This window comes from Acromyrmex echinatior, chromosome 4 (genome assembly GCF_024713525.1).
Source record: "Acromyrmex echinatior isolate Ae372 chromosome 4, ASM2471352v2, whole genome shotgun sequence".
Taxonomy (NCBI): domain Eukaryota; kingdom Metazoa; phylum Arthropoda; class Insecta; order Hymenoptera; family Formicidae; genus Acromyrmex; species Acromyrmex echinatior.
Window position 1 is genome coordinate 16592445 of NC_141855.1, and position 16224 is coordinate 16608668.

Consider the following 16224-nt stretch of genomic DNA (forward strand, 5'->3'; position numbering starts at 1 on the left):
CTCTCAATAATAATAGTATAGACCGAGAAATGTGCGCGCGAGGCGCCGTGGATTCTCTCCGATGTTTTGAGGGCGAAGAGGAAGAGTGGCGATGATGGGAGAGAAAGAGAGAGAGAGAGAGAGAGAGAGAGAGAGAGAGAGAGAGAGAGAGAGAGAGATATCGTGATGGTTTCATGGAGAAGATGCGGGAAGGCGCGACGGGAAGGAAAAGAGGGAAGGAGCGGAAAGAACCCGTGTGCTCTCCTCCGGTGCACATACTGGAGCCTCACGGATGAGGTGAGTCTCCACGATTGGCGAAGAGTGGGACGGCAACGAGCGAGGCCCCGCTGCCCTGCCGGCTGGGCCCGCTCTTAGATGATCATCCGGAGACACGGCTGATGGGGCCAGTAGGGGCCCCAGAAATTCCAACAAGGACGGAGCATAATGTGCGACTCAAGGTCGGTTCTACTACCGACGGCAAGGCCCCGACGGATGCGACCACGTTCAAGCAGGGTCGTACCGTGACCTCGCCGCATCTCCTCCCCGCTCTTCCTTCCCTTTTCCCTTCTCTTTCTTGCCCTTCTATCGCGTCCCTTCTTTATGCCTCATCCTACTTCTCCTTCGTTCATTCGTCCTCGTCCTCCGCTGATTCCTCAGCAATCCTCTCCACCTTTCTCTGTTGGCTCCTGTCCTCATAGCTAGCGCGCACGTTGTCCCCACCAATGACAGAATCGTGCATTGGCCCTCAGGCGCCCTGCGCTTCTGGATTGCATTGCATACGATGACATTCCGTGAGTCTGAAAAAATAGACACCCTCGAGGGCTAGAATGACGAGGATAAACTTGGATTTCGACATTTTATATAATAGAAATGTTAGAATTACTCTAACAAAAATTTTTGTTTACTCTAATGAATATTTTTTATCTTGCCGTGACATAAAAAAATAAACAAGTATTTGTAAGACATTATAATTTTTGTTATTATCAACTATGTAATAGTCTCTTTTTACTTTATCTTTGCATGCAATTTTATATGCATTGCAATATATGAAATGTGTCAGTGACACATTTTAATATATTTTAGTAGTTCAACAAAATTTTTTATAATTCATTAATTGAAAATTTTGATAACAATGTTTAAATTCTTCAATCAAAATAAAATTCTTTTACTTTAAAAAGAAAGGAGCTCCATGTATAATAATTGAATATTAGGGATAAGGGATATTTAATAATTTTAACCCAGTTGTAGGACAAGTTAATTAATTAATTTTCACCATGAAAGCTAGGCATTATACTACGCTATTTAACTTTTAAACTCATCCCTTTTAAACTAGAACTTGGAGTTTGAACCTGGTTGTGACAATCTTGTCGGGGCTGCCGAGGCCCGCCTTTTTACGTCGGGTAAGAAAGAGGCGCTTGAGGCCATCGAGAAGTAAGAGAGAAAGAAAGAGATAGCATGAAAAATATACGATGGAGGAAGCGCCTGGAATGAGAGAGAATGACGGAGAAGAAGAAGAAGAAGCAGAAGAAGAAGAAGAAGAAGAAGAAGAAAAAGAAGAAGAAAAGGATGAAGAGGGAGTACGTGGAGCCAGTTTGTGCTCCATCCCGTTGGAGAGAAAAGAATCTGTGTGCGCGAGGTTGCAATGGTAGGGGTAAAAAGGGGTATTGAAGGAGGGATAGGATAGATACCGAAGAGGGGCAGGCAGGACTGGCCGGACGAAGCAAGAAGCGAAGGAAGAGAAGGTAAAAAGAGGAAAAAAGGTGGGATCCCTTAAAAATTGAGACCCACGGAGGTGGGGATCGGAATTTCGGGCCCCGTACACCGGCCAGTCTCAAGGAGGCCTTCGTGAAGATGAGGCGAGGAGAAAAGAGGAGATAGAAAAGTGCACGAGAGCGCAGGAGGGCACGAGACGGGATCGAGAGGAGGAAGTGAAGAAGTGGAAAAACGAAAGGAGGCGAAGAGAGAGAGAGAGAGAGGGTGGAAGAGAAATAGAAAGAAGAGAGGAAGAAGAGGAAAAAGCGGAGGTGGAGGAGGAGAAACAGGAGGAAGAAAGGTATCGCGTAGCCACAGAGAGTGCGCACAGTCCACCGTATACTCGGCATGGACCGTCAGTACACCCTCTGCGTACTCGTACCGGCACATCAGTACCGTAACTACGTGAATAATTATCATCATCATCAGCAGCAACAAGCGCAGGAGCAGCAACAGAGAAGTTTGCAACCTCCATCATATCTTCAGTATCAACAGCAACGCTTAATTCAGCAGACGCAGCAACAGCAACAACAAGAACAAATCTACGAGAACGTCGTGTCTCAATATCGCATGAAAATGTGCTATCATAATGATTACGAGAACGACGAGCAGATACAGAGATTCTACTGGGAGCAGTGTTATAAGGGCAACGATACCGACACTACAGCGTATTACTATTGTGAATATGTAAGGATTTATTTGGGATTACTAACAAATATTTCAAAGTACTCGTCGGTTTCGTCAGTTGATATCGCGTGTTGCTTCCTTTTTTTTTTGAGAACGGAAATTGTGTATTTTAGTGTCTCTCTTCGCAAAGTTACGTTTTCGTTTTTTAGAAGATGCTTCGCAAAATTTTATTGTCGAAGCGTTAAAACTGTAAATATTCTCTTATGACGAAACGTGTGTGTGCCAGCGAATGTGAGCGGTCGAGATTTTTCTTTTTAGTGAGATCGATGTATCGTGATATATTCTTTGCATAAGAAACCTCGTGTGGTTCTTCCAAATATTCAGAATGCGCAGTGATCAAATATGGGATAATCGTGAAACTACATAATAGGAATATTTAATTATATTTTCTATGTGAAACATATTAAACACAGCATATATCAGCACATGATATTAAGGATTATACTTGCATGATTAAATCTTTTTTATTCTGATTAATTAATTTGTGAAAATATTATAACTCCTTTTCAATAATTATTTAAAAGAACGCTGAGAAGAGTCCCTTTTATGTTAAAGAAGATATTTAACTTCTTAAATTTATTTTCTTGGAAAATTTTGTTTTATCTTCCTCACTACATTTCTTTACATATCATTTTCCTTTACGTATATAAGTAAACACATCTGATATTTTAGCGCGCGCAATTTGCACGTAATCGCTAAATAAATAATTGCAAACTATGCAGCTCGGCAGTGTTGCTATTTATGGAAGCACAATATAAATGCTTAGAATTTAAATAACTACCGTTTAAAAGTTACATAACTACGACAAATTATTCTTTCATTCTTTATCATTTTCTTAATATACATTTAATTAACTTGTCTCTATGTTACAAAAAAAGATTTTGCCAATTACAGTGATGATGGATATGAAAATAAGTGTTATATGATATTGATATGAAAATGAATTGTTTTAAAAAGATTGTTTTAAAAAGGTTCAAATTCTTGTGTTATAGGCGAAGAAGGAGATTTATGATGTAAAACATCAGAGGCTCTGCCTGGCTCAGGATGAGTACAATCACCTCAATAACGCCTTAACTACCCTTGGCGCATCGCGTACAAGTTGTGAGTGTAATTTAACATACAGAGGATTTTTATTGGTTCCTGATTTAAATAGTAACTTGGATATATTGTGCGTGTTATATGCAGATATTTATGAATGCTTCGTCAATCCTGTCATTTGAAAAGTGTTGTGTCGTTAAAATGAAATTACAGAACATTGCTGCGAATTAGGGAATTTGTCACGATTGGTAGTTTTCATATTTTGAATTTTACATGGTCAAATATCCGATTTGAAATTGATTTTAACGCGAGTGTAAGTAAAAAAGTTCTCACCATCGGAAAATATTGAGGCATTTGTGGTTCGCAGTGTGTTCCAGCTCGAGTTCCTTGAGTACCAAATACGACCCTGACCTGCTTAAATCAGACGTGGCACTTGCAAGGAGTCGAGTTTCTCGACTAAAACGAGAACTCGAGCAAATTCGAGCGGAGATGAATTGCACGCAACGAGGAGTAGATACTCTCGCCAGGTATTACATAGACGAACATTAAGTCGGCGATAACCCATTTTTGTATTAAACTTATTTAAGTAATTTAATCTCAGTCTGTAACGAAAATTATTTATATGCATTTTACTACGATTTTATGAAAAATTTTGCTCCTCTTACATTTATTTTAAGAATAAACGTAACTTATTCTAATAATACTTATTCTAATAATTTTTATTTAAGAAATTGAAATTTTATAGATATCATTGAATTTTAAGACGCTTTTTTTATTAATAACTATTATATTATATCGCCAGTTATTTGTAGTACTCACAACACTTGAGAATAGTTCTAATTTCTGCGGTCTACTTCTTTCTGCAGTGTGGAACAAAAATTGAGCACCCATCATGGTGGATGCTACAATATTATGGAAGCGCAGGCGATCATGACAGAGCTTCGTAATATACAAAAGTCCTTAAGCTCAGGCGAGAAGGAGAAGGCTGAGCTGATGCAATCACTGGCACAATTAAAAGATGAACTGACGAGGTTGCAACTATGCGAGGGCAGTCCGGAAGCTAGTACGCTCAGCTTGCCACAGGAGAAACTCAGCACGGCCTCTCAAACTGATCTCTCGGGCGAGCTGGTACCGATCGGTACTCGGCTAGCAGAGATGGCACGTATGAGGTTGCAATATGATGAGGCAAGAAAACAGATTCAGCATATACAACAACAGTTGGCGGATCTCGAAGAAAAAGTGACGCCGGGACAAACTGAGAGCGACAAGGATAAGCTGTTATTATTCCAAGAAAAGGAACAGTTATTGAGGGAATTACGTAGCATCACTCCACGCACGAGAACGCAACAGGATATGAAGAAGATCCAGTTGGAAATTCGTAGGCTCGAGCAAGATCTTAATACTGCGTTTGAACTTTCAAATAAAACCATCACCGATCGCGTACGGCTCCACGAAGAGAAGCAACTGCTGCTGCAGCAACTTAGAAATGCGCTGCGCTCAATGGCAATGTTAGAGGGTCAATTGAAAACTTTGAGCGCTAGTACATTGTCGGTGAGCAGTAGTTCCAGTCTCGGTAGTCTCAGCACGACGAGTAGCAAAGGTTCTCTCAGTTCTGGACTTAGCTTCACGGATATTTACGGTGGTCCGCAGTGTTTGGGATCGGCCAGTTTACAGCAAGAACGACCGGTCGATATGGTTGATCTCCACAGACGTGTTGAAAGACTGTTGCGCGGTTCCGAACAGAGTAATCTCGTCGGAACACCCTCACCCGGCAGATCTCAGCCCAGTCTTTCCCCAAGATCGAGTTTGTCCAGTGTAAGCCCGCCGGTATCGCCGTTGTACGAAAATGCGCCGATGGGTCCGCCGCCTGCCTATGAACAGGTAGAACAGCAGAGGAGGCAATATCAGAGAACAGCGGCACCTGCAGGGATGACAACGACAACAATGGCAGCGATTAGCGGTACCACTACGTCTCACCTGGACGGGAATCAACTAGAGGACCGTTTGTCGGAGTTCAGATTTAGTCAGCAACAAGGAGTAGCGTTACAACAAGAACAGCCGTGCTCCATCAATACGCAGGATCGTTTGAAACTCGTAGTCGGTCCCCATCCGCCCGTCGAGCTGCAATCGAGTAATATGTCCCAGGGCAGTGGCTTGGGCAGGCCTGGCGCGAGCGGCACGCAGATGCAACTGCAACAGGTACCGCCATCGTCCCTGCCACAGGAGCCACTCCCCTTATCACCGATCAGTGAAACGCCACCGCCTACTGGGATTAGGTCGAGAGCCAGTAGTTCTGGTACTAATACTAGATCCGTCTCCGCCGCCGTTTCTGATGAAAGCGTCGCAGGTGACTCGGGTGTCTTCGAGGCGTGCAACCGAAAAAGATTGTCCGGGCCCATATCCGATGTAGATCCATTAGCTTCTAGTGAAATGAGTCTAGAAACCGCACAAGTGCAGATTAAACTAAGGTATATTTTGCTTATGGACCATATATTATAAAAATATCGAACAAAATATAATAAAAATGTGCATAAAAGTGTCATAATAATCATTGTAAAAGTATATTTCTTTTGCAAACAATATTTTTCTTATATACTTATTTAAAATTTGTTATATTATCGAATATATATATGTATATATATATATATATATATATATATTGTATAAAACTATAAAACGATTATGTGAACATTATAAAAAATAATAAATGAAAACATTATGCTGTAGAAAAATTATTATATGATAAATCATATATCTATTATTCTTATAATAACGTAAAATTTTTAAAATAACATATAAACATTATTTTTATTTATTTATTTAACTACGAAAAATTATTATAATACAAGTTTATTTTATTTTATTTTTGCGGAAGTTTGCTTTCATTCTTGTGATGATTTAGATGAAACGAACAACTGAGTTGAAATCTATAATTTTACATTTATCAGGTATTCAGTGAGTGACGGATTACTTCACGTTGGCATTGAACGAGCGAGAAATTTAGCCGCGCTTTTCATACCCGACAACGCGCAAGTGTGAGTACCTACATGATGATTTTTTTCTAATTACTTTTAACCGATATATTTTAAGCAAATTTTACCACGTCTCAATATTCCAATCATTGTGTCAGTTACATTTCAATTTTTATTTCTTCAAAAACATAAGATAAATATTTATGTCTTATATTAGTTAATATCGTGATATAACCGCCGTTAAATATCTCAGACTATCCACGAACGAGATTTTATTTTTAAAAATAACTACCGATTAAATAACTTCATTGCATAATGTTAGATCAACCTGCTGACGAGTTACGCAAATACACTCGACTTTTGTCTATTCCCCGTTTGCAATCGGCGATCTTAATGACCCAAGTTGGCCAGTCAATCGATCACTCGGGCCCCTACCGACGTCTTTGAAATTGGAATGTAATTATGAAATCCTTGTCGCGCACTCATGTCTGGATCATTGACCAGCCGCGTGTCGCGCTCACCTTCGTTACGTAAGAGTCGGCTATTATCAGCGATACCATGTCTCGCAATTAGCTTTACAGCCACTCAGGAATTTATTCTCGCGGCCATTGTGTCCGGCCACCGGCCATAAATTTACGAAACGGCACGACGCTTCGACGGTTGAGGAAGAGAGACAGATTAATGTATATAGTTACACGGGAGCGTTTGATTAATGATCCATCTTTCACGCGATGAACTCACGTTTTCCAATCCCGTCGATGAATGAAAAGAGAAGGAAGAAGAAGAAGAGAAAGAGAGAGAGAGAGAGAGAGAGAGAGAGAGAGAGAGAGAAAGAGAGCCTTCTCTCGAATTCTATTTGTTTTCGTCTGAATATTCTTTTAGAGAATAATTGATAGCTCGCAAGCGAGTCCACGATCTAAAAATACAACTACGCGTTGAAATGCCCCTTTTATCTGTAGAAATAACGTTTTTATCTCACATTTCAGATACATCAAAGCCGCACTGCTGCCGATGCAATTACCCATCAATCATACGTGTTGCACGAAATCCGTCGTAGACTTGCGAAAACCGACTTTCGGTGAAACGTTCCCGATCGCCGTGCCGCTTAACAAATTGTACACGAAAACGCTGCAAGTGACACTTTGGTGCACCGAGGCCGAGAAATGTTTGGTATGTATACTTTTTTGAAATTTATTTTATTTACGTGACAAGTTTTCACTCCTCACTCCGAGATAATTTTATTACGATGTTTACTTAATAGTGTACATTCTGTCAAAAAAGTACCGGGAATTGATCATTTAAAAAGCTCGCTTAAAGGAATTGTCAAAATTCTTTTTGTCGCTAAGTTGGCATAACTGTCCTCTATACTGACGCGGAGTTGGAGTGCCATCTGTCATTTAATGTGATTATAGTGCTCGATTTTATCAGTTCATCTCAAGTGTGTTTTGCGATTTTTACAATGAATGAAAAGATCGAACAAAGAATTTGTCTCAAATTTTGTATTGCAAATGGAATTTCGTGTGCCGAATCGCTGAAGATGTTACAGAAGGCTTACGGTGAATCGACTTTATCAAAAACACGTGCATATGAATGGTACAGTGCATTGAAAAGCGGTCGAGATGTGGTGAAAGATTTGCCTCGTTCTGGTCGGCCATCAACATCTTCAACTGAAGTTAACATCGATAAAGTGAAGGAAATGGTGATTGAAAATCGTCATTTCAGTTTGAGAGAGATAGCCACTGAACTTACGGTGTCTCACGAATCAATTCGTACCATTTTACTCGATTGTTTGGGCATGAAACGCGTTGCCGCTCGACTAGTTCCGAAAGACCTCAATTTTCTTCAAAAACTCAATCGCGTAAAGGTCGCTGAAGACATGTTAGAACGAGTTAATTCCGACCCCACATTCATAAAACGCATTATAACTGGTGATGAGACATGGGTTTACGAGTTTGATATGCAAACCAGTCAACAAGCTTCGGAATGGCGCCTTCCAACTGAGCCAAAACCGAAAAAACCACGTCAAAGTCGATCAAAAGTGATGTTAACTGTTTTCTTTGATTGTCGTGGTGTTGTGCACTCGGAATTTTTGCCAGAAGGTCAGACGGTAAATAAAGAATATTATCTGGGCGTTATGCGGCGTTTGAGAGAGCAAATTCGTCGAAAAAGGCCAGATTTGTGGAAAACAAACTCATGGATTTTGCACCATGATAACGCACCATCTCACAAGGCTATCATTGTGAACGAATTTCTGACCAAAAACTCAATAAATATCATCGAACAACCACCGTATTCACCAGATATGGCTCCGGCTGACTTTTTTCTCTTTCCAAAACTCAAATTACCACTTCGAGGCACTCGTTTTCAGTCGATAGAAGACATAAAAGAGAATTCGCGGCGAGAACTGAAGTCGATTCCGGAAAATGCGTTTAAAAAATGTTTTGATGATTGGATTATTCGTTGGCATAAATGTATTATTTCGAAAGGAGCCTACTTTGAAGGCGATACAATAAATTTGAATGAATAATAACTATTTTGTGTTTTATTGACCAATTCCCGGTACTTTTTTGACAGAATGTATTATGATCGAAAATCTGAGACACACTTGGAAAAGTAATATTCAATTCTTTATTGACGAAAATGATGAAAATTTCATATATTCTTGAAAAGAAACAGTTATAATTGTTGCTAAATTGAGAACATAGTGTCATTTATCATTCTGGATGATTTTTACTGATTTGATTACAGGGTTCTGCACAAGTCTCGTTGGCAGACTTTAGTCCAGAATCTCCTAGCGTGAAATGGTACAATATACTCTCCTTCCGCTTCATGCATCCATCTGATAGTCCTGGTACCAGTACCAACGGCACCTCTATGAGCGTCAGATTGACGAAGCACGACAAGCAGGAATCGGATATTTCGGTATACAGGAGCGTACAGAATACGAAAGAAGAGAGTAGTGACGAGAGTACGATAATCAGTTCCCAAACATCCACCTTGACGAGGAATCAAGACGAGTTGCAGTCAGCCGTAACGTTAAGGTTGGAAGAGCTGAATTGTCTACGCAGTCCAGAAGAAGAGGATGAAGATGATGGTAGTGAAAGTGGGAGCGAGGACAGCGACGAGGAAGGTATCATTGTGGAATTTACGGTGGAGGATAATATTCTAGAAGATGTTTTGGAGCACGAGGTAAGCAATGTTGCTATATAAACGATATTTATTTAATGTTTTGATTGCTTTGAATTTACTATCAGATGAATCGTGGACAAGCGATTAAAAGTCATTGATTTAATAGGACTTAATATTTTTCTATCACCGTTATGATTAGCGTTATTTTTTTATGAGAATTAAACTTGCACTGAATCTTAAATTGTTTGTTGTCGAGACTATAGGAATTTTTATTAAGAAAATATTAATTCTAAATTTATAACGATTCTCCATTTATAATATAACAGGAAGACGAAGAATTGAACGAGGAAACGAGGCAAACGCAGGACAAGGAAACAAATACTGAATGCGTGTTTATTCCGGAACAGGGCAAGCAAAGAAAACTTTCTGCGGCTGGTGTTGCACCCGGTGCTATTCATGACGACAAAAACTCTATTGTGATTAAAAGAAGTCAAACATTCTCACCTAGCGCAGCCGTTAGCAGAAATCATTACATCTGTCGGGTAAGTTTTAATCAAATTTTCTTGGCTATTACATATAATATTTGATATATTTGTTTTTTCCATACAAAATTTTATACAAAATAAAAAAGTTTTTAATAAGAATCTAAAATTTCGATAAATCCTCAATAAAGATTGAAGAATTTTTATTACTTGCTTTTCATGAATTTGTTCTTTATATACCTTTAAATGCGAGTTTTGGCATCCCAAAGACTCTGCCTTTTTTCCTGAATTTATTTTTTTTATCTTATTTTACATAGCTTAATCGCAGCGACAGCGACAGTAGTATGCCGCTTTATCGCAGAGGCGGACCTTTCCAACGGAACTCGGTAGAAAGACGTTCTCTGCGATGGCGTCGACCATCCTCCGCCCTCAGTTACAAAACCACGAAGAAGTCGTCTCATTTGCTGCCGACAGCCAGAACGTCTTTGGATCTCGAATTAGATCTCCAGGCGCAGCATGCTAAACTAAATAATCTCCAAGATGAGCTTAGTAGGTTACGAGAATTGAAACAACGGCTAGAACAAGCGCGTGAAAGAGGCGATACCGACTTAGCAACATGGCTGCTAGAAGATCAGAAATTTCAAAATCTCATAGCACAGGCCGAAAGTGGCAGGAACGGCAAGAGCCTTGAGGATAAGAAAGTGGAGAAGATGTTAAAGAAAACTTCAAAAGAGATTTACAAATTGAGGAAAACGAAAGCTGGGAAGGGAAAACCCGATATGATTTCCTTCAAGTAAGTGACAAGTTTCCCTTTATTGCAAAATTATTTTCTTTATCTTTTATTTCAGTTTTTTTGTGATTTGGATTCGAATATCTATAATATCTCATAATACTTAAAATATTGAAGTAATTGAGTGATGTCTGAAATAACTATTAATCTAAGATGTTAATTTTTGGATATTAATCAAAAGTTATGTCTTCGAATAAATTAATGAAAATCTGTAACTTTTTGATAATTTTAAAGATTATGTAAAGATTAATAGGAAAAAATATTATCTTTTATAAAGATCATTTGATAAATTAACATTATCTTTTTCCAGAGAAAAGATTGCTTTCTTTACGCGAGTGAATTTGAATGTTCCTGTTCTGCCACCTGAAGAGCTCGGGGCTGAAGGTATATGTTCTTCGACATCACACTCGCACAGAAAGTACGCATCGGAGCCCGTCACTAGTGCTTTTATAAATTCCACGACAACGCGATCGAACAACATTTCCGGTGGAAGTGCATTGCCTGTCACGAAGAGCAGCAGTGTTACGGATCGAAGTGCCACAAATGTTGTTGCCGTGATTGTCAACGCAGACGAAGTCGCATTGTCCAATGCCGACAGTAAATCTATGAACGCTAAAGGTCGACCGGCGGCGGAAACCGAAGCGCGAAGTTCAGAGAACGGCGAAAGGGAGGTTTTACCGAAATCTACTGAGAAGAATGGCAATGGAGAGCCGAAGAGGTATGAATATGTTGTTGATCGGGTCCTCGGTGTGGAAGTATGAAGACCGGAAAAAAGTCGTGCATGTTCCAGTTCTATCACCAGCTATCGCGCGATGGAGCTGCAATTCCGTTCATAGATATGTTTCTCTTTAAATTTGAAGTAGTAGCAGGACAGAAAAAGAGAAAGAGAAATAGTGATCGCAAAGCCGCGGTCTCCTAATTCTGAATCCCAGGTGCCATGCGCAGATTGTAAAACACGCGCATCAAAAAGTTCGAAAGGATAAGATGCATAAAGTATTGTCGAAATTGTAAAAAGTGCTGTAATCGACGATGTAATCAATGACCAGTGATAACGGTGCATGTGCCAATGATGGATGTCAGAAGCAATCCTTTAATGAACGCAGCAGCGAGAATTACACGCGAACGCGAACATGATTGTGTGTATATATACAGAAACGTAAATTATTTAAACGATACTCCTTACGATAGGCTATTTAATTGTTTAATCCGACTCGTCCGAGTCTACATCGCGGAATCGCGACTGCGACACCCTCGCATGTCGCGTCGTTCGTTCCCTCTGTGCATCGGAGCACATGACCCACCGAGCAGCTGGTCTGCGACTTGAAAGTCTAACGAAAAAAGGCTGCGCCCAGGTTGGCTAGCGAATTTTGCTTCGACTCCGCCGTTTTACAACGTTTGGTTTCCTAGTTCTGATTTTCCGGGTTACGAATAAATCCAGCGAAAATAAATATTCAAGTTTCCTTCGTGCGTATCAATTCTGACGAAACTTTCAAATCTAATAAAGCCAAATTCTTCATTATGTTCAGATTTTGCCATTTTTTTTTAAATTAGAATTTCATTAAACAAAATACTCGCACAAGTTTTACTCGTTAATTTTTCATAGCAAATTAACTGCAATTTTATTTGTATTTTTTGTCTTAGTTATGGAATTTTCCAAATTATTATCAATAATTCTCTCTTCGCTCTTTTTGGCAAAGATGTAAAAACAGATTGTCTTTTTCCAATCGTTCTCGGACGAACATAAGCCTTCATCATCCGGGATTTCAGATTGTGGTACTTTTGAGGCCATAGGTGCCAGGAAATTGGAAGGATGGAGTGATCAGCAAGAGATCGTGATGTCATTTTCGGCGATTTGTATGTATAGAATGACATCATGATCTTTGTCTCGAACTGTGCAAACACTCCTCTACCAGCAGATTGTGCAACAATGTGCCTTATTGTTGAATTAGTCGCGCGAGAAAAGTGCCGCTAGTATATACAGGGTATCCGATAAAGAAGATATCGTGATACAATTGACGAGATGGTTCTTCTCTCTTTTGCAATAAACAAGTGAAAGATAATTTTTCCTTAGATTGCATAGTTTTTTTTTATGTAATATATATATTTGCCATAATGGTACTGGCGTAAGATGGTTAAACTACAGTTATTTGTAATAAACCTCGATAATTGTATCACGATTTACCAGACAATATGAACTCTCACGTCGTTATGTTGCTCATATTATCACACCGTAGATACACATGAGCATTCAGACAGAAGTGCGACAACAAAAAATACTCATTTCCGCAAATAAATGATAATTTAATGATTCAAATTAATAGCTGCTTTTTAAGGTTCAAAGTAAATATCTACATATCTCATTCAAACATGAATACCTATACTTTCAATATTAATAAGATTGTATAGGAAATAATATTTTTGAACATCAGTCACAGACACTTTATGTTGCATTTGTTTAGATGATTTTATAACGTCAATTTTTTTATTTGGAAATAAAAGAAAAGTTTATCATAATAATGGATTTCACAATGTAAAAGTTGTGTTACTTTAAACAAAACGTTCATCGATTGCGATGATGAAAATATATATAATATATAATAAAAACATAATAAACTTAATAACTTAAATTAAATATAATAAAAATATTGCGGAAAAGAAATTTTTGGACGTCGCTTTTAATACTAGAACGATCATCTTTGCGATTGTTCTAAATAATAAAAATTTTGATAATTAAAGGTCGATAAAATTTTTAATTCAGTGTAGATAAAGGAAATCTTTTCTTACATACAAATTTTTTAACTAAAAATTTTTAATTAAAAATTTTATTATTTTAAATTTTTGTTATTATTTAAAAAATTAAGGAAATTTTTATCTTGTTTGCATTCAAAACAAGCTTGACCATTTTAGTATTAATACGGGAAATAGAAAGATCTTGATTGTTAATTCAGATCGTTGGTAGCTTGAGAGATATCTCCAAGATAACGGATGCCATATTATGTGTATATCAAGAAACCCACGATGTAGATCTTGGGCGTTAGAAATGAAAGGAGGGTGATAACGAAAGAATAAACGAAAATACCTATATTTGTACATATTTTTGTATATACGCATCCTAACGATTATATTTACGCGTCTATAAATATAAATATATATATATATATATATATGTATGTTTTATATATATATATATATATTTACATATAGAGTCTGTATGTTTTATACATATATACGTATATATATTTATAAATATGTACAAGAGTTTGCAAAACATATAGTGGCAAACTCACTTCGCGTTATTTAAAAACGTTTTTATTGATGGAGCGTACGTTCGATTTTATAGAGCGTCTCGTAAACCTACAAAATCATAGAGCAATTACGAAATTAAACAACGAAATAATTTAATTATCGCCTCAAATGCTAAATTTATGCTCATGTATTTAAAATTATAATAAAGTTATACATTATTATATATATTATTTACTACCGTATATAGCGCCTTATTGTATCAAAATAATTATTAATTAATGATAATATCAATAACGATGGCGTTAATGGTATTGCTAAGAAATGCTAAATAGACGATAAATGTAATTTCATGAAAGAGAACATACATATCCACACACAATTTGCACACACACACACACACACACACACACACACACACACACAAAGTGACATGAGACATACTGACAGACTAGCAGGAAGAACCACAATCACAATTTGATTTGTAAGTAACGGTTCGTATGATAATGATTAAAAGGACAAAATACAGTATACTCTTGCCACGTTCGTTTGTGTTGAATACCTTTCTTTTCTATATTTTCTGCATATAATCTTATTTTCCCTATATCCTAAACATATTCAAATAATCACAGATATTTCATGAAATACTTAAAAGAATATTTAATTATAATATTGGATCATCTAAAAAGTATCCGCGGTACTTTGTCACTAGATATATAACCATCAACACACATCTAGTGACAAAAAACCGCGGATACTTTTTAGATGACCCAATATGTACTGATGTGTGTAAGATGTGAAAATTATTTCTATAGTTGATTCTTTAATTTTAGTGATGCATTTTTATTAAAAGATCAATTTAATTTTGTTTTAAATTTATAATTTATCTTGTGTTCCTTAAGATTTTTTTCAATATAGAGCAAAGTTGTGCGTTTGAAATGTAATAACCGACCTCTTCGTGTAAACTATGTTTTACGTTATTATCTGTGTGTTAACACATGGATCATTTAAGCTTATATTCATTGTCGTTATATTACACAACACCAAACTTTTTTCTCGTTTAAATATTTTTATTTATCAATTAAAGTCATGTTAACAATCAACTTAATTTTTTCCTTTTTTACATTTTCCATTTTTTACATCATATTATTTAAATGAAAAAGATTCGTATGAAACTTAATGTAAATATACCAATATGTAAATATTTTATGAAATGTTTAGTAAATATTTATCTCTTTCCGATTTTCCTATAATTTTATAATATGTGTACTTATGCGAAGATTTTGATCGAGATGGAATTTCTATACAGCGTAGAATTTGCAGCAATATTATTGCAAAATCCGCAATACTGCTGCAACATGTTAAATGTCGCTGCAATGTTGCAGCAGTGTTGCTGCAACTTTTATGTAACTTTGTGCTGTAGAGAAAAAGTTCAAGTCGCATTTCCTTTTTTTATTTTAATATTTTCTTTATATCTCCGTAAAAAAGGATAAAAAAGGAATGAATTTCGAAATATAATCCTCCATTCTCTGCTATAATTTAAATTTTATAAAAAAATAATATATTTGTAATTAATTAAAGCAGAGAAATATCATTAAATTATCATTTTCTCACCTACTGACACTAAAAAACTATAAAATTATAGAAAAAGAAACAAGACTTGAGCGATATGATTTTCCTTTTCGGAATATATTCTACATATAAAAATATATAAATTTACAAAATTACAGAAAACTCGAAGGGGAAATGTTATACTAATTTACCATTTCATGTAAACGTAATCTGCGACACAATACAATCCTTGTATCTATCGATACATCTACTTTATCGACTTTTTCCCATTAAATTATCGCTAGAGATCACCAGAGATCAGCTCTCTTGTGGGAATAAGTGACTCGATTGATGAGTCAAATTCTCAAGACAAGCCCACGCTTGATGTGATATAAAAGGTAATGATTGACACTTTTCTTGTAACTGGTAACGATGAATCTTTATTACTCGAGCTTGAATGAATATGACCGTACAGGATGAGCGCCATAATCTATCTGTTCTTATTTTTTTTCTGATGCTGCTTGTAGGCAACTCGCAACCTATAAAATCCCTAGGCTTTCTACACTCGCTGCGCTAGTGAGGTATTGAGAAGTAGTAGTTC

General features: G+C 37.2%; 1 protein-coding gene across 2 annotated transcripts in view; it reads left to right on the top strand.

The window, feature by feature from the left end:
- Positions 1–14618, top strand: part of kibra (WW and C2 domain containing protein kibra) — a 74915-nt gene extending 60297 nt beyond the window's left edge. The window contains exons 1-10 of one of the 2 annotated variants that reach the window (XM_011055140.2): positions 1981–2418; positions 3411–3519; positions 3824–3983; positions 4323–5924; positions 6405–6491; positions 7415–7598; positions 9177–9617; positions 9884–10099; positions 10357–10832; positions 11140–14618. In XM_011055140.2, the coding sequence (XP_011053442.1) occupies positions 2080–2418; positions 3411–3519; positions 3824–3983; positions 4323–5924; positions 6405–6491; positions 7415–7598; positions 9177–9617; positions 9884–10099; positions 10357–10832; positions 11140–11590 (4065 nt within the window). In that variant the 5' untranslated portion in view covers positions 1981–2079 and the 3' untranslated portion in view covers positions 11591–14618. Of the gene's footprint in view, positions 1–1980; positions 2419–3410; positions 3520–3823; positions 3984–4322; positions 5925–6404; positions 6492–7414; positions 7599–9176; positions 9618–9883; positions 10100–10356; positions 10833–11139 lie in introns of those variants that run through there. The other variant, XM_011055141.2, reaches the window with a different exon arrangement.
- The last annotated feature ends 1606 nt before the right edge of the window (positions 14619–16224 follow it).